The following is a 19,520-nucleotide window of genomic DNA, read 5'->3' on the forward strand; positions in this document are numbered from 1 at the left end:
TTTCCGGACCTTTTTTGCAAGCAGAGTATGATCTCAATTGTCTTAAAAACATCTGAGAAACATAAAGCACTTCATGATGCTATTATCTTATTACGGTACAGGGTTTAATTCTTGCTTCCTAAAGTCAAATTCAAATTTAGCATCATTAGGAGTATATTTTAGTATTCACTTACACAGATATATTGAGATTTTATGTGTTAGGAAATAGTGTTACCAAAGACAAAAACAATGTGATGATATTTTACCATTAATTACAAAATATATGTATTGTTTTGCAATATCTTCTGTTATATGCATTAACCTCATCATCATCTGCTGCAGACTCCATACAATCCTCGATGTGCAATGCTAGGATATGCAGAGGCATGTTTTCTTTGCACACTTGGCATGCAACCTTAGGCATTTTTTGAAATTCAGTGGCATCAGATGGCAGTGGAGTAAGATCAAGGTCCTGCTGCAGTGGAACAATGTACATGGTCGTCTTCCCAGCACCCGAAACACTCCGAATCAGTCTACCTGTATAACCGTCTACATCAGGAGGAATGGCAAGCAATTTTCTTCTACCGTGGCCACCTGTATATACAGAAAGTGAGAGAAATAATTTTGAATGTTGGTGTTCCTGCACCATCAAAATGAAAGGTGTTTGAAAATGGTATGCACCTGAAGCCTTGTAGAACAACCACCCTTCCACCCCCTCCATTTTGGGACATTCTTCAATGAGAATTTTATTTACCTGCGAAATGAATAACAGAAATGTGAAAAGGAGGTTTAAAAAAGGACAGTATAATAAAACAAACAACAGTATAATACTTTAAATTGTTTTGTATAGTAATAGCATCACAATAACTATATTGACAAGTTTAATAATAGTGTGTACTGTAATGCCAAAATGATGATTAATTTCAATTAAAAGAGTGGTTGCAATACCATTGCATGGCTCATATCATCCATCAAAGTGAGGGACCTCTTCCCCAACCCTGCTTGGCTCAACTCCAGCTCTTCAGCTGCAGAAGGCGTGCTGGTACAGCCCTTATTAACCAAATATACATACACACTGAATATCTTACAGACTTTCGGCTTCCCTGGAGTGGTTTGTAAGGGTGAAAAGCGGTTTTTGCCTTTCCTTTTGGTAAAGAAGGAAACGACCTGCATGTTTAGGAGGTTATGGATCTTTATGGATCTTTACAAAGTGTTTGTCATGCAGCATGTCTAATCGCGTAAGTACAGTGTTTATTTTGATGTTTACATTGATTCTGAATGAGTTTGAGGCTATGCTCCGTGGCTAACGGCTAATGCTACACTGTTGGAGAAATTTATAAAGAATGAAGTTGTGTTTATGCATTATACAGACTGCAAGTGTTTAAAAATGAAAATAGCGACGGCTCTTGTCTCCGTGAATACAGTAAGAAACGATGGTAACTTTAACCGCAACATGCTAACGAAACATTTAGAAAGACAATTTACAAATATCAGTAAAAATATCATGTTATCATGGATCATGTCTGTTATTATCGCTCCATCTGCCATTTTTTGCTATTGTCCTTGCTTGCTTACCTAGTCTGATGATTCAGCTGTGCACATCCAGACGTTAATACTGGCTGCCCTTGTATAATGCCTCGATCATGGGCTGGCATATGCAAATATTGGGGGCGTACACCCCGACTGTTACGTAACAGTCGGTGTTATGTTGAGATTCGCCTGTTCTTCAGAGGTCTTTTAAACAAATGAGATTTATATAAGAAGGAGGAAACAATGGAGTTTGAGACTCACTGTATGTCATTTCCATGTACTGAACTCTTGTTATTCAACTATGCCGAGGTAAATTCAATTTTCAATTCGATGGCACCTTTAAAGAGCCACAAAACGGTATTTATTGTTCGAATTTCTTAGCAAATTACACAACTTGAAAGCTGGGAGTTCATTTAATATCATTAGTAACTTGCTCTGTCTTGTCTGTCGACGTGTTGTCAGTGTCCTCTTTGCTCCGCGATGTATTTTTCACTCTGTGTGGCGTGACAGCACCATGGCTTGTTGGACAAAGCAACAGTAACTAAGGGGGGGCGGGTCTTTGCTAAAGGTCAATTGTGCTATTTATGTGCACTGAAAAAGAGAAGGAAGTGAAAGAGGAGGTCATGGCTAGGGAAAAGATGCCAACTTGGCATGCAAATTTTGCAAATGGAGCTTGAGGTAAGTAGTTTTAGCGCCATGCCGCATTGATCAATATGCCATTTTTATGTTGCATTTTTATTGGCTAGTCAGTAGACGTGGGTCGTAGCAGCAGACACTCTGATATAATCATGCTATAATAATCACACTGTCAGACTTTCTTTGGTTGCAAGACCGTGACAACGGCCGTCTATTGAACCTCTCTCACTGTACAAGGTAGGACCACCGATTAGGAGCCACGGCCACAAAATTCGCCACGATTTGTCATTTTTCATCTGGGACAGGCCAACACTATTCGTATTTTTAAGACACTTAATATTCTTGCACAGTTATTGACTGGAACTGAATCAACACTGAACTGACTTCAGCTGAACAATGACACTATTTTCTTTTTAGATCTGCTTAACAAGTGAACTCTGTTTGCATCGATTCATTATTTTCCTTTTCCACTCTAAGCTGCTTTGAAACAATCTGTATTGTATAAAAAATAAGATGTAGAATGCATGTAAAAGTGCTTTATAAAGATCTTTATCAGATATTTGTACAAATGTGTTTTCGTGTGCTATCTGTGGATACTAGAAACTTCCAGGCAGGTCTGTTGAGGCAAGCTGCAGGACAGTGCTGATTAGTGAGCTATTTGAATCGCATAGCAACTCACACAAATGATCTTTCTTTCTTTCTTTCTTGCCAATAGGAAACACTTTTATTTTGGTGCGATATGACGTCAAAAGGCTGCGCCGCGCTCCTTCATCTGTTGTGATTTGGCTGAAGGTTTGTTTTAAACATTTAAGGGGCTTTAATCGATGCAAATCGTTATTGTTCAATATTTTTTATTATTACAAGCGATGCACAAATTAATGATTTATCATTGAATGTAATATTGTAATTCTTTATTTAACAAATGAACGTTGTTTTTATGAATAAAGCGCATACACATACGTGTAACAGAAAAGGTGCGTCTCTTTTCTCTCTATTTCTTATGGCATTATTTTAATTACAGATGTCAAGAGTGCATTGTTGTAATGCCAGAGCACACTCGAGTAATGCGCGAGCGCGAATTTCTCCGCACGCACGCGGATTTTCACAAAACTGGACGCGCGCTCTCAAATACATAGTGCTCTTCTATGAACTGCCTCTCGCTCAGATTTTGCGTGCGCGCGCGCTCAAACGGTGCTCTTGAACTAGAAAGATTCTGGATTAAACTTTGAATAGACTTATACTACTGACCGATGAAAATGTTACATGAAATCTTACAGATTGAAAGTGAGCTGAATCTCTTTTGACAATCAAAGATGGATCTTTAATTTCTTTACAGTTTAATAATATTTAACAATATTAATCAAATGCATCTTAGAAATGGGGCGCTTAGATGGTTTGTACATCAATGGATATTAAAGTTTTGGCTTGAATAATGTTCCTTAAACTAGCTAAATTATATTATTTAGCGCTTGTTTTAATACCTCATCCTCACAACAGCATTCAAATTAAGTTTGAATTATTTGTAATTATTACATTTTAAAAATGTACAAGTACACTTTTAAAATGTAATACACTTTTAAAAGTGTTTAAAAACACTTTTATTCATCCTATCCCACAATCTTGGCGCACATAGCCCCTAAAAAGTGATCAATAGCCTATCATTATAAACTTGTTTAAAGCACAAAACAAATTTACTTAGGCCTACATTTGAGAATCTGAATCAGATATGTCTGCAAATCATCAAATTTAGGACTCAAATCCAAATCAAAACCCTGATAGCACACGTATATCTCAGAGACGTCTATTTGATGTCTGTGTTTACATCTGGAAGACGTATTTTTTAGAGGGTTTGCTCATCTGCAATATGTCTATAGGACGTTTCCTGTCAGATGTCAATTAGACGTTTAGAAGATGTCTTTAAGATGTTTATGATTTAGAATGTATGTAAAACTGACATCTTAAAGATGTCTATCAGATGTGTGTAAACAGCAGATGCTTTCCAGATGAAGTAATCTTTAACAGACATCTTGCAGATGTAAGTGTACTATCTGGGAAGCTGCTTTTCCACTGTCAGGCCGAACGCCCAGTTCTAAGAACAGTTATATTTCCACTTGAGCTTGTGGAAAATTAAACCATATCTGTACTGGCTGGCCTGTTTAGGCCAGAATGGAGCAATAAAGCGACGCGAACAGTTTAGCTGAAGGTGGAAAAGCGACACGAGTCCACAACCCTGGCAATTAGACACATTGTTATGCAGTACACATATATTGAGAACACAAACAATGACAACATTTATTAACCAATAGCAAATGTTTTGAAATCTACAAATCAATAAATACAACTAAATATAAAGTATCTATAGTTTTTAATTATTATTATTATAATTATTAATTTTTAGTGCTAATTTTGAGTTTGTTTTGGCTAATTGGGACATTTAAGGCCCTTCCCTCTTGACTGACTCCCTTACCAGTGCGCTGACTAGTGAACTATAGGGAGCTGATTGAGATGCACCCAGTGATTTATTCTTTTTGTTAATTATTCTCATCTTAAACATGACAGATTGACCAAACACAGAGAAAAACTCCTGGCGAAGCAACTGAGATCTACATGACACACTATTATAAAGATGGCGTTTATTAAAGAGGAGAGTGAAGACATGAAGATTGAAGAAACATTAAGTGTGAAACAAGAAGATACTGAGGAACAAACAGGTTGGTTTCATTCTCAAAATTGAACTCAGTCATTTCTTTAAATTTTTTACCTCTATAGAAATAAATCTGTTTGGATGAGTGTCATATGAGGGTCCTAATTAAAGTGCTTTTATTTGACAGGCAGTGGTTTGTTTGAAGTTGGGCATCTGTTATGATGATGTTACAAATTAAATTTCAAAAAATAATATGAATGTAGTCTAAAAAAATAATTAACACTATACCAAACTATACTCAAAGAATGTCTGTTCACTCAACGACCATATTTGCAACACCTCCGCCTATTTCGGGCATCCAAGACCAGTGTTGGGCACGTTGCTTTAAAAAAGTAATTAGTTATAGTTACTAGTTACTTCTCACAAATAGTAATGGAGTTAGTAACTGAGTTACATCATTATAAAAGTAACTAATTACCAGGGAAAGTAACTATTGCGTTACTTTAAAAAAAACACCATGAGTAAGATGCATCATAAGATGCGCACTATATCGGGAGTCATGGAGTGGGTCAGACACGATTTTGACCACTTCATTAAGTTATGTTTTATAGAAAGCCTCTCTTTAAAGTGAATTTCGTTTTGTAAAAAAATGTATCTTAATTTTAATCAATGTTTCATCAACCAATTGCCTGGATTTAATAAATAAGAAGCAAATATAGCAGGCAATATAATCATGGATGCGCGGGCGCGATCACTGGCGCGTGAACTGGAGCGCGACTTACAGGCTAAATGAACCGAAACTCAGCGTATAGGCTGCTTGCCTTGCAGACATGAGAAATATATATATAGAAAGCTTGAAATATCTACTTTGAAATGAAATAATTATAAACGAAAAGAGTCTACTCTGATTATGTAATCCGAATGAAATGTGCATTTTCTCTCTAGGTGCGTCCAGTATATGCGGATATGATGAGAGTCAGCAGTGTCAACTTCATCTTTGCAGCCGACATTGATTCAGAAAACATTACTTTATTAACAGACATTTAAATTAAATGTCTCCTTGCTGTTTTTTGTCATATTCATAATCATTACTTTTGCCGGTTCTTTATGGCAAGCTTTATGCGTGCGCTTGAGTGCATAGCCTATATTACATAAACGCTCATTATTAGTTTATTCTCTCCAGTATTTAAGAAATTAAATTAATATAAATGTGATTAGTCAACTAATGGCTTAAATGAACAACTACTAGTCGACTAGAAAAACTTATTTCACATATTTTCGATCCAGCATGTCACATGTTTATCGCAGTAGATAGGACCTTCGAACCAGAAAGACACAGCTTGTCTTTATGCTCAACTAAAGTGAAATAATGAGCATATTTCCACTTTGAGAAACTCGTCTTGCTCTCGCCTTGACTCGCCATGACTGCCGCACATACTTGAATAAACGGAAACATGCTCACAGTGCGTCTTCTTCATGTTTACAGTGGTTGGCATCCACCAATCCTACAATGCGTCGCTGCTGTAAACAGGTTATGCTGTAGGCTACATTTCAGCCAAAATTAATTAATTTAAAAAGTAACGTACAACGCACCATATGGTAACGGTAACTGAGTTAATTTATTTAAAAAGTAATGCGTTACAGTATTAGTTACTGTCAAAAGTAACTGCGTTACAGTAACGCGTTACTGCCCAACACTGTCCAAGACCAAGTCCAATCTACTTGAATAGGTGAATCCTTAAATCTCAAAAACTGTTTGTCGAACTCAAAATAAAATGGCATTTCAAATTAACAACAAATTTGACATGAAGTGTCCCATAAATGTTTCAAAATAGCTTAAAAAATCTTTTTTAATATTTTTTTCTGGCTAGACCAGCCAATGCGTGTGTGCAGTCTTAAATGCATGTCTTCAATCACTGAGCTTTTACCAGCAGCTTTAGTGATGCGATGACTTTAATAATCAGCGATTGGCTCTTTTTCTTTTCTTTTTTGGTCTTATTCCACCATATTGCATATTGCACATTGCACTTTCTCCCATACATAAGTAATATGTTTGCATTGTCTTTGTCTAAAGTCTTTGCTTTGTATATCTAAAGTCTGAGACTTAACTCAATATTTACTTCTGAACCAAAATGATGGAAACCATTCATTTCTTTAACTTAATTATGCAATAGTATCTAACAGAACAAGAAAAAAATATTTATTTTGTATGATATATAAGGGCTGCAACTAACGATTATCTTGATAATTGATTAATATGTTCATTATTTCTTTGATTAATCAGATGTAAAATCTGAAAGTTACTATTAAAATTAATGTAATACTTGAAAAGTTTGTATTTTGCCTCAAACCTCATACTCTAAGTGTGTTGAAGAGAACCTATTTTTTGAATGCTTTAAGGGTAATGTACCATGAAATGGTGTTTAGGTATTATTTAAATGCTGGACAGTGTACAAAATTCGGAAAAGCTGGTGGTGCTCTTTGATTGTGTTTAAGCCTTTAAGCTCTGAAGGCATTTTTAGAATTGTTTTTGTTTCTGAGCGATATACACAAAAGTAAAGACTCGTAACTCCAAAGCTATAGCAAGAGGTAAAGTAGGTATTGTTTGATAGAAGGTAGGTATTGTTTTATAGAAAACTTTACATTTAGAAGAATTACATTTTTTGATTAAATTTGGACATTCTCGTGCTGATAAAATATTTTTTTTTATTGTAATTTTACATATCTTTCTTATTTGACATGCAATAACTCAGGAAGGAAATAAGGCAGGAGGACCATTCTTTTTCGTGAAGTTCCTCTGCATGTACGGTGTATCTGGATCAAATTTTGTGGTGAAAGCATAAAGAAATCAAAAGTTACAGCATTTGAAACTAAGGTAGCCTTTTTTGTTTAGCCCTTGATGCCCCCTAATGGGCATTTTTAAAATCCTCTATGGGGAATATCTTGTGATCGACTATATTGATTTTGGACTCATTTTAATCTGGAGCATCTACTGTAGGTATTGATCTGCCACTCTCTGTGAGCCTCCTTGCTAGACAGTGTGGGGCGTTGTTAGGCCTCCTCTAGATTAGAGAGTAGTTATGCCAAGGCCTCCACTGCTAGAGCTCGGCTATTATTTGCTAAGTCGTCAGGCTCATTGTGAGCCTCCTTAGCTAACTTGAGCAACTTCCTTGTAAGTTTTCCTGAGTGTGGAATGTTGTTTAGGCCTCCTTTCGATAGGAGAGTCATTATGCTGAGGCCTCTGCTCCTAGAGCTCAGCTTTTTTAGCTAAATCGTCAGGCTCTCTGTGAGGACCTCCTTGGCTATTATGAGCGTTGTCAGACCTCATTTGAGTTTTCTATCTTGAGGCCTTCACACTCTAGAGCTCCGCTGGATGTCAGTTACGGGTTGCAGGCTCTCTTTGAGCCTCTTCGTATAATGTCCTGATGTGTGGATCGTTGTTATGCCACATCTCGATTAGACAGTCGTTATGCTGAGGCCTCTGCTCCTAGAGCTCGGCTTTATTAGCTAAGTCTAGCTAAGTCAACAGGCTCTTTGTGAGCCTCCTTAGTTTGAGTATCTACAGGCCTCCTCTCGTTTTTAGTTGTTTTATCTAGGCCTCTGCTCTCTAGAGCTCTGCCAGGTTAGCATTTACAGGTCGCAGGCTCTCTGTGAGCCTCCTTGTGGGATATCCTGACTATGGAACGTTGTTAAGGTCTCCTCTCACTTAGAGAATTGTTATGATAAGGCCTCTGCTCCTTGAGCTCGGCTTTATTGATTTCTTAGTTGCTAAGTCGTTAGGCTCTCTTGAGCCTCCTTGACTAATATGAGCGTCGATAGGCCTCCCCTCATCTTGAGAGTCTGTTATGAGGCCTCCACTCTCTAGAGCTCGGTCTGGATATCAGTTACGGGTCGCAGGCTCTCTTTGAGCCTCCTTGCAAGCCTTTCCTGAGTGTGGAACATTGTTAGGCCTCCTCTCGATAGGAGAGTCGTTATGTTGAGGTCGCCGCTCCTAGAGCTTGACTATTTTTTTCGCAAAGTCGTCAGGCTCTCTGCGAGCCTCCTTGGCTATTATGAGCGTCGTCAGGCCTCCTCTCTTTTGAGAGTTCTTTCTTGCTGCCTCCGCTCTCTAGAGCTCCGCTGGATATTAGTTATGGGTTGCAGGCTCTCTTTGAGCCTCCTCGTCAAATATCCTGTGTGGATCGTTGTCAGGCCTCCTCTCGATAGGAGAGTCATTATGCTGAGGCCTCCACTCCTAGAGCTCGGCTAGGTGGTAGGAAGTGCTGTGCTAGGTATTTAGGCTCTCTTTGAGCCTCCCTGGACAGTTAGAGTGTGTTAGGCCCCCTCTCAATCCGGGAGATTTAGGCCTCCACTCTGTGGAGCTGTGTGGACCAGCTCAAGCCTTTTCTTCTTCTTTTTTAATCCTCCGTTCTCAAAGCTCTGACCTGTGATTGTCACTAGTGCGCCATAGGGATGAATACTCTGAGTCTTTGACTTAGCACAGCCATTTAGGCACTCATCCCTTTAGCATGGCAGTGAAAGGGAACGTCTCAGGTTAAGCATGTAACCATGGTTCCCTGAGAATAGGGAACAAGATGCTGTGTCCCTTTGCCATGCTTCAGGAATTCCTGCTCGGTCTCCTTCAGACAAGAAGTGGATGATATCATTTCCAGGTGCCCTTTTATACTCATGGTCGCACCTGTGGTGATCATAGACTTGTCGCCTACCAATGTCAAATTCATTGTCGTGTTTATACTCAAGCTTCAGACACCTGGCATGCCGGAGACATTCCCCATAATGACCCCTAGAGGACGCAGCTTCTCGTTCCCCATTCTCGGGGAACCATGGTAACATGCATAACCTGAGACATTTTCAAATATTGTTCAACATTCCGTTGACTATAAGTAACGTTGCACCTATGTGTCAACTACCTCTCATTAGAGTTTTAGTAGACTGTCTACTTAATATCTGCCAACCCTTTATTTTGATGGTCCCTCAACAAAAATGTTTTATTCTAACCCCAACTCTACAAATACGGTATAGTATAGTATAATCCCCCCTGGATAAAGGTTTTGTTAACTGCCAAGTTTTTGGGACATGTCCTAAACAAAGCAAAGATTTGACAATATTGACAAGGGGTGCTGTGATTACAGGAAACACCTCTTTCTGTAGCTTAGGAGTTATGGGATCTAGTGTGTTTTTGGTTTTGATGCTTTACGTCAGGGGTTTCCAATCCTGCTCCTGGAGGACCACTGTCCTGGAGAGTTTAGCTCCAACTAAACCCCTACTTTACTTGTCAAAATGTTTTGATGTCTTTTGCTTTGTGCCAGCAAACTGGGGTTAACTTATTTGTCTTTTTTTGCCTTAGACCTGATGCCACTGAAAGAGGAGAGTGAAGTCCTGAATGATATGGAAGAGAAAGACCAGTATCAGAAACATCATGCTTTCATAACTCAAGAAGAATCATTTAGTTGCTCACAGACTGACAAGACTTCATCACAAAAAATAGCTCTGAAGAGAAAAAATAGAAGTAATTTCACCTGCTTTCAGTGTGGAAAGAGTTTTGCTCAAAAAGGAAACCTTAAAAAACACATGAGAATTCACACTGGAGAGAAGCCTTATTCCTGCAGACTATGTGGAAAGAGTTTCACGGCAGCACTAAACCTTAAGTATCACATGAACCGTCACAGTGGAGAAAAGCCATTCAGATGTGATCAGTGTGGAAAGAGATTCAACCGTAAAGTACATTTTAAAAACCACATGAAGATTCACTCGAGAGAGAACTGTTTTTTATGTCATCAATGTGGAAAGAGTTTCCCTGAAAAAGGAAACCTTAAAATCCACTTGAGAATTCACACTGGAGAGAAGCCTTATACATGCCCTCAGTGTGGAAAGAGTTTCACATATAAAAAATCCCTTGATGCCCACATGAGAAATCACACTGGAGAGAATCCTTTCACCTGCCAACTGTGTGGAAAGAGCTTCACTCAAAAAGGAAACCTTAAAATCCACATGGAAAAACACACTGGAGAGAGCCTTACTCCTGCCAACAGTGTGGAAAGAGCTTCTCTCAAAAAGGAAACCTTAAAATCCATATGAAAATTCACACTGGAGAGAGCTCTTACTCCTGCCAACAGTGTGGAAAGAACTTCACTCAAAAAGGAAACCTTAAAATCCACATGAGACTTCACACTGGAGAGAGCTCTTACTCCTGCCAACAGTGTGGAAAGAACTTCACTCAAAAAGGAAACCTTAAAATCCACATGAGACTTCACACTGGAGAGAGCTCTTACTCCTGCCAACAGTGTGGAAAGAACTTCACTCAAAAAGGAAACCTTAAAATCCACATGAGACTTCACACTGGAGAGAGCTCTTACACCTGCCAAAATTGTGGAAAGAGATTCACTCAAAAAGGAACCCTTAACAGGCACATGAAAATTCACACTGGAGAGAACCCTTTCACCTGCCAACAGTGTGGAAAGAGCTTCACTCAAAAAGGAAACCTTAAAATTCACATGAAAATTCACACTGGAGAGAGCTCTTACTCCTGCCAACAGTGTGGAAAGAGCTTCACTCAAAAAGGAAACCTTAAAATCCATATGAAAATTCACACTGGAGAGAGCTCTTACTCCTGCCAACAGTGTGGAAAGAACTTCACTCAAAAAGGAAACCTTAAAATCCACATGAGACTTCACACTGGAGAGAAGCTTTACACATGCCCTCAGTGGGGAAAGAGTTTCACATATAAGAAATCCCTTGACTCCCACATGAGAAATCATACTGGAGATAACCCTTTCACCTGCCAACTGTGTGGAAAGAGCTTCACTCAAAAATGTAACCTTAAAATCCACATGGGAATACACACTGGAGAGAAGCTTTACACATGCCCTCAGTGTGGAAAGAGTTTTACTCAAAAAGGAACCCTTAACAGGCACATGGAAATTCACACTGGAGAGAGCTCTTTTACCTGCCAACAGTGTGGAAAGAGTTTCAATCACAAAGGAAACCTTAAAACACATGAGAATATACACCAGAGAGAAGCCACATACATGTATCATTTTCCTATTAGCAATGTAAAGCTGCTTTGAAACAATCTGATTTGTATAAAGTGCTTAATAAAGGGGACTTGACTCTGTGGAAAAAGTTTCACGGCAGCACTAAACCTTTGGTATCACATGAACATTCACTGGAGAAAAGCTGTTCAGATAAGATAGTTGTGAAAAGAGATTCACACTAAAGTAAACCTTAAATGTCTGGTTTCACAGACAGGGCTTAAACTAAGCCAGGATTCAATTAGGACATTTAACCCTTTCACACATGAGTTTAAAATATTCTAGCTGGCACTCCAGAGTGAGTTTTTTTAAGGCGACTGTTATTTTGGAACGTTTTCCCTAATTTTTTTCCATGGCGACGCATCATGCTTGTCTAGTAACACACCGCGGCGACAATAACACTGTATGACAGATGGATCGCTATTATTTTGTTTTTCATTTTTTATTTAAAATATTAACAATCTTGCTTACCATGTCATCAACTATCTGATATTCCGATTCTCAAATATGTGTAAGTGTGTTTTGTCATTTCAAAACTTTATAAATGATCTTTATCTTAATCTATAATGCGAAATGGGAGCTTACAACTTAGTTTGCACCGCAGTTCACAGAGTCCTGTCAGTCAGATTTACAGCATATGAATTCATTAGTTTCTCCCTAAATACATACAAGCAAGTGGCTACTGAACTAGAAGAATAATAGAGCAAACTTTATAGTTTCTCAGGCCCACTATGTGTGTCTGATATGAATAAACGTCAGCAAATTATATTTGAATGGATTGTTATTGCTGCTTCCACTGATGTCTGGCATCAGTGTGTATTTTAACTCTAAATGTATTGTTTTAATGGTGCTTATGTGTATTTAAATGTCTGAAACCTTAAAAAAAACATTGTGTGGCTGAAAACACTACATAGTTGTGATATATGACAAGCGCTGTGCGCGTCCATCTCACAGCCGAAGCGCGAAAGCACAGTTTGAATCTGGCAGTTATGTGACGTCACTGAACACTCTAAATCCCATATGTGGGACCGTCTCTCAGAAGCACAGAAATAAAAATTCCATATGTGGGACCATACCACTCAAAAGTCTTAAGTAGCTTTTATAAATGTACCCTAGAAACAAAACATTACTGGTATGCATCTTGAGTCAAAACAATGACAGCTCAAACATGCATTTTAGTCTCGGACTAGCTTAAGCCTTGTCTGTGAAACCGGAGGAAAGTGTAACTTTACCAGTTTTCAACCCGCTTTGTATTGTTAAGGAAGTATATTGTTTGTGTTATTTGTAGTAAATGTAAATTAAAAATGTTTACTCATTCTCCGTGTTACCTTAACCGAGAAATCCATGTTTATTTGTCAGCTAAAATCTGGGCTTTTGTGAAAACTGTAGATTATACTTCCACATTTTTGTATCCCCACACATGGACAGTCAAATCAACAGAGGGTTATTAACAGTACAATTTCCAGAGATAAACCTACCCTTACAACAACTGTTCTGTCTACTTTTTAAACAGCATTATGAAAAAAAATGGAAAACTATTACAACAGCTTTCTTACCTGTACTTGATGGCATTTTGCTGCCACAAACTATGTTTGTGTTCATCTAGGGTGACCATATGCGCCATTCTCCCAGGACGCGTCCTGTCCAGGATTTCTAAGTTGCATAAAATGTCCCAGTTTTGGTTTTGTTTTCATATTTGCGGAAGATAACGACTGAAAAATAATTTGACCAATAGCATGCATTATACATAATCAACCGATTGTGGCTTGCAAGAAGGCTGGATCTACAGAGAACGGTCAAAGCATTGCAAATACGACAGCATTTTAATGCATTGCATGAAGAATGTCAATAAGAACAGTGGCTTGCACAGACCTCCGTGTAGAAATCGCGTTCCTAAATCGCGTTCCGGGGACACATCGATATGACCACTTTCACAATTAAAGAGGCAAGGGCACAAGCCATTTTAGGCAATTTAGAAATCCTGGACAGGACGCGTCCTGGGAGAATGGCGCATTTGGTCACCCTAGTTCATCCAGTTTGAATTGTTGACTGCAAACAGACTTTTTACAATTCTTTGCAGCCTTTAGCAACTGCCCACAATGGTTTGGATGCTTCACTGAAAACTGAATGTAAATCACTTGAGCTAAATGTTAATTCTTTGCATTCTTGCAGCCGGGAACAAAACAATATGACAATTATGACTGGAAAATCCAGCCTCACCACTGTACCAGCGGATGAGTCTGGTCGGCCATTGAATCAATTCAATTTCTAGGGCGGAGCAAATCCGAGCAAACAGGAAGCGGAGTAAACCAATCAGAGAAGGGCGGATATGACGTTAGCAAAGCGACAAGAGAGTCAACAGCGGAAAGTAAATAATTAATGTGTTTTTGGTCATTTAAAACTGAATTCACGGCTGAATAGAACAAACTCTCAGGTCTCCTGTGCGCAATCTTTGTTGATATTGAAGGGACTTTCGCCAGACTAGAGTGACGCTGTTTGCGTCACTGAAATAAACGAATCTGATTGCACGGTACGGTTTGGAGTTGGCTCGAATCGCGACGGAGGGCGGACTGACCAGACTGATATATCTTGTAGAAGATATATCAGTCTGGCCTTGCCAGACTGCTATACTACCTAGTCCGGTAGCAATTATTGCAAATTTTTTCCACCTGTCTACTGTCTTGGCATGCAAAATTTTATTGGAAGCCCATTTTGCTAATGGTGAAGTACCCCTTTAATAATCACACGAAGGTACAAGAGAGAACTGATTTGTATGTCATCAATGTGGAAAATGAAAAAACTTAAAGGTTTAGTTCACCCAAAAATTATTCACACTCATGTTGTTCCATGCTCACCTCCGTTTGTCTTCAGAACACATATTTTTGATGAAATCCAAGAAGTTTTTTTTAGTCTCAGTCTCAGACGTCACGCCCATGGACCGTTTGGTGAACGTCTGATGCATATGGCACACTTGACTTTGAAAATCCTGAAGTGTTTCTAGTTCTCATCTGGTTGGTTGAAATCTACAGGATGTCCGGGAGACATGCGTGTCGAATTCTTTAATGGTCCACCTGGGAACAAATCCTGTGATGCCAAACTCCCTTGGACAGTAAGTGCTTACCAGGAAACGCAGTATTTTCAAAAGTATGTGAAGTTCTCGGCTCTAGTAAACTTGTGTAACGTTGTTGATGAATAATTTATTAGATGCACGCCGGTCTGTTATTGTAAGGACATCGTCTTCACACCCCTAAAACATGACGCGGAACAAAACAAAATGTGATTGGATGCGTTACATGTCAGTCAAACCTCCTCTTGGGTGGTCCTTGGCCAATGAAAGCTGCGACAGAGTCCAGACCTTCTGCCATCAGTCTGAAGGTCTGGCTACACAAGACTAGGGGGGTATTCCAAAAATCAACCCTTGGTTGATTAACCCAAACCTTGCTTACTCGAGGTATGGTGGTTCCAGAAACACATCAGGGAATAAGTTCAGCCAACCCAGAGTATGTTAACAGTTACAAGACAAGATGCTCAACAGGGCTACAAATCGATGAGTCACAATAGAAGCAGACGCTAAGAAAAAGCATGCTGTACTAATACTTTCTTCTTTTGTTTAATGGCTATTTACCTACTAGTGGGTCGGATATATTAGGCAGCAAGTGAACATTTTGTCCTCAAAGTTGATGTGTTAGAAGCAGGAAAAATGGACAAGTGCAAGGATTTGAATGAGTTTAACATGGGCTTAAATTGTAAAGGCTAGATGAGCCTTGATCAGAGGTTCTCCAAAACTGCAGCTCTTCTGGGGTGTTTCCGGTCTGCAGTGGTCAGTATCTATCAAAAGTGGTCCAAGGAAGGAGTAGTGGTGAACCGGCGACAGGGTCATGGGCGGCCAAGGCTCATTGATGCACGTGGAGAGCGAAGGCTGGCCTGTGTGGGCTGATCCAACAGACGAGCTACTGTAGAAGGAATGCCTTTGCTTAGACACAGGTAACCTGTTTGCACTCGCCTGCGGGAATAGACGATTGGAGAACAGAAGGAAGATCCACTTGCATCGCTTCATAAAATTGAGGTTAAACCACTGGAGTCACGTGGATTACTTTAATGATGTCTTTCCTATCTTTCTGAACCTTGAATGTATAAATTGCATTACTCCCAGTGGAGGGAATGAGAGCTCTCGGATTTAATAAAAAACAACTTCATTTGTGTTGAAGATGAACAAAGGTCTTACGAGTGTGGAACGACATGGGGTAATTAATGACTGAATTTTCATTTTTGGGTGAACTAACCCTTTAAGAATGTGTTGTTTGGTTTATATAACATTAACAAAAAATAATAATAAGACTGCGTAATTAATTATTAATATTTTATTGTTGCTTGCCAAACTTCACATTCATCCTTGTTTTTAAAAAAAAAAAAAAGAAACAGAGCAATATATCCAATCTTTTAATTTCAAATTACTTTTAAGCTCTTAAGATGATAAACATTATAAAGTTGTAATATCCTACATTTTGTAGTTTGTATATCTTTTTTATGTTAAGTCTGTATGTTTGCATTAGTTCTTTGTTTTTGTTTTTTGCCTTGGCAATAAATAAACAGTTGCGATAATAAAATGTTCCTCTTTGTTTTTGTTGTTGTGATTTCGCAACACTGATGTAGAAACAGAGGAACATTTTTTTTCATTGCAATTTAATGCAGACTTCACTTAGTCGCGATACTTTATAACAGTGGAAAACATGAAGCAGAATGTTGTTCCAGATTTTATCTACTTGTAACAGTTAAACATGTCTTAAAGCGTGAGGTTACGAGAATGAAATATTAAAATGTATAGGGGTGGTTTCCCGGACAGAGATTAAGCCTAATCCTAGAATAAAATGGCCCTTTAAACCAGATTAACAGAAATCTGCTTCCTCTGTCATGGTTTAAAATAGTCCTAGACTTAGTCTAGTCCAGAGTTTAATAAGCTGATTTCCTGGAGGAAGACTAGAGCCACTCCAGGACTAAATTGAGGCTTAAATTAAACCTACGAGGAGGCAGGTTTAATTTCAGATTAACGTTGTGTTTCAAAGAAGACACATGTAGTACTATATATATATATATATATATATATATATATATATATATATATATATATATACATTTTTTTTTTTTAATGCTGTTCACTTTATTTAAACAATTTATTTTGATTTAACACCATTGTTTCTGGTTCAAATGTGATTGCTTCATGTTAAATTGACTTGAAATGGTTACTAGAACTCACTTGATGCTTTCATTTTGAAATAACATGTTTCAGTCAAGTAACCCAATCAAACATGACTTTCACTTCCCATCATGCTTTGCACCGGGCTGAAGTGGGAGAGTAAATGTTGAAAAAGTGTTATTTTATGCATTTTTTTTTAGAAAGATGAGAATATGGAGAGACTTCTTACTGTTTAATGTTCTATTATGTAAAAGTTTTTGATATCTTAGTGGGGTTTTTTTTGGAGATTACCGTTGTGGTGAAGTGTTGAGTTTATGCTTGGGTTGAGGACCTGCTAACAAGACTTACCTTTTTTATATAATGAAGCAACCACTATGATAGTGCTTTGGATCAAACCAGTATAATTTCTAGACTGCCAACACCAATCATCACATGTGTAAATAGTTATATTTAGTTTGTTGCTATGTAAAGGACAAAACAAAAGCATTAATAACCATAGGATTATTATATATGTATATAATTCATCTTTTTAAATAGAAATCATTACAAACAGATTTCCAGGCATTACTTTTTTTTTCCCCACAGCTGATGTATTTTGCTTATGTATTCTCTTGTTTGGTAAAGTTGTGTTTTTTTTTTGTGTTTTTTTTTTTTTTTGGATTGCAGTCTTTTTCTGCCACCATTTTTTCCTTGGATTTGCTTCTCAGTTCCATGCAATTTTAAGCTTTTTTTGGTTCATTCCATGTTTTACAGGCAACCTCTCTCATGCTAATTCAGATTAGCTCAGTTGGTTTTAAATAAATCTGGTTTATTTTAATTCAGAGGGCTGTTTCATAAAAGATGCTAAGAAAAGCGAGGATTAAACTCCAAAACCTGACTTGAATTAACCTAACAAATGAGTTTGGGCTAAAACGGTTTCATAAAAGGTAATTGAAGTTCACGCAGTCCCGCTAATTCGATCCAGGTTCACCTAGTCAAGATAATTTAGCGTGCACGCTTTTCTTAAGCAGCCCTAGAGGTCGATCATGGATCAAATCGATCCACCATAGGAAACGGCATACATTTTGTGCTATTTTATGCGTTTGAGACATGGTGTTTTCCTTTTGCTAAACTTCACATTGAACGAGCGCCGCTGCGCGCATGCGCGCTAAACAGGCGGAATGCAATAGAAGCGCAATAATTCTAAAATATACATTTGATATATTTACATTATATTTACATTTGATATAATATACATTTGTATATATTTGATGTTGGACATTAAATGTGCCTTATGTACACTTTAAAACCTACAAGTAAGTGTATTTTTATGATGGTAACTGTAAATGGACTATTGTAATGGGGTAAATCAATATACTTTGGGACAATTACTGAGTTTAGATTCATCTTACTTACCAATTAAAATTTAGTCTGTGCATATTTATTTTAATTTTTAATTTTGTGATTTTAATTTCTGCTCTTCTAATAACCATAAAGAGTACTACTGCCAAACAAAACCAGAGAGAAATGTATTCATATATTTTAAAACAATCTAATTAAATATTGGGCACAAAACATTTAGCCAGTAAGAAAGGAAAACCTATATATATATATATATATATATATATATATATATATATATATATATATATATATATATATGGTTGATTAGGACACATTTTCCCAGTCATTTCAATAGCAAAAAGTGTCCTAATCAACCTGAATTCCATATATATATATATATATATATATATATATATATATATATATATATATATATATATATATATGAGACCAGAGTATAGATTAAATATGGGCCTTGGAAAAGGCTAGCTGACTTTATCGTGCTTTGACTACAGTGGGTAGTTCCAGTGTGGACAACAACCATGCATGCCACTTCAGCAGGCTGCATCTTACTCTGACACTCTTTTCATAGCTTTTGCTGGCTCTGAGACACTCACTTGGTATTTCTCCTGCTCTTTCTCTAGCAAAAAATCACTCATCACTTAATGAAAGCTTACAAATGAAGGCCTGATTGTTTCAGGGCCTTGTCACAGGTTTATTGATTTTGAATTTCTGTGTTACTTTTGCTATATTTTCACACTTAAAACAATAATTTGGTAATCCTCTTGTATTCTTCTGTGCTAAGAAATAAGTCTCCTGACAGTTCTCTCCCAAGTGCTTCCATTGTTGTCAGCATTAAGTCTGAGAATGATTCAGTGGGCTATATAACACTTAATTTTTAAGAAATTACTTCTCTTTAAATGTTTTGTTTCTCATCATACTTACCTTTAAATAAAAAAATGTCTTAAACTTACACCAATATATATTTTTATTTAGCACAATTTAGTAAATGTGTGTATTTTTATATATATATATATATATATATATATATATATATATATATATATATATATATATATATATATATATAATATGTGTGTGTGTGTGTGTTAATAAAGTCAAATAATTGTATGTGAGAGAGTCAGTTGTAATATCATTGCGTTCCTATTGGTCAGTGTTAGAA

General features: G+C 37.5%; 1 protein-coding gene across 1 annotated transcript; it reads left to right on the forward strand.

Annotated features, from left to right (window-relative positions):
- Nucleotides 1-2,352: 2,352 nt before the first annotated feature.
- On the forward strand, nt 2,353-13,136 carry LOC125245929 (gastrula zinc finger protein XlCGF57.1-like). Its single transcript, XM_048156756.1, has 4 exons — nt 2,353-2,937; nt 4,705-4,856; nt 10,137-10,383; nt 10,800-13,136. Exons 2-4 carry the CDS (start codon nt 4,772-4,774, stop codon nt 11,854-11,856), a joined length of 1,389 nt encoding a protein of 462 aa, XP_048012713.1. The 5' UTR covers nt 2,353-2,937; nt 4,705-4,771; the 3' UTR covers nt 11,857-13,136.
- Nucleotides 13,137-19,520: the final 6,384 nt, after the last annotated feature.

Source organism: Megalobrama amblycephala, linkage group LG14, assembly GCF_018812025.1.
Source record: "Megalobrama amblycephala isolate DHTTF-2021 linkage group LG14, ASM1881202v1, whole genome shotgun sequence".
Taxonomy (NCBI): Eukaryota; Metazoa; Chordata; class Actinopteri; order Cypriniformes; family Xenocyprididae; genus Megalobrama; species Megalobrama amblycephala.

What these genes read in the sequence shown, in the direction of transcription:
- LOC125245929 (XM_048156756.1), top strand. Translation starts at nt 4,772, where the DNA reads ATGGCGTTTATTAAAGAGGAGAGTGAAGACATGAAGATTGAAGAAACA. An exon ending in AGATACTGAGGAACAAACAG is followed by an intron (nt 4,857 to 10,136) that starts GTTGGTTTCATT and finishes TTTTTGCCTTAG; the next exon opens with ACCTGATGCCACTGAAAGAG. An exon ending in AGAATTCACACTGGAGAGAA is followed by an intron (nt 10,384 to 10,799) that starts GCCTTATTCCTG and finishes AACACACTGGAG; the next exon opens with AGAGCCTTACTCCTGCCAAC.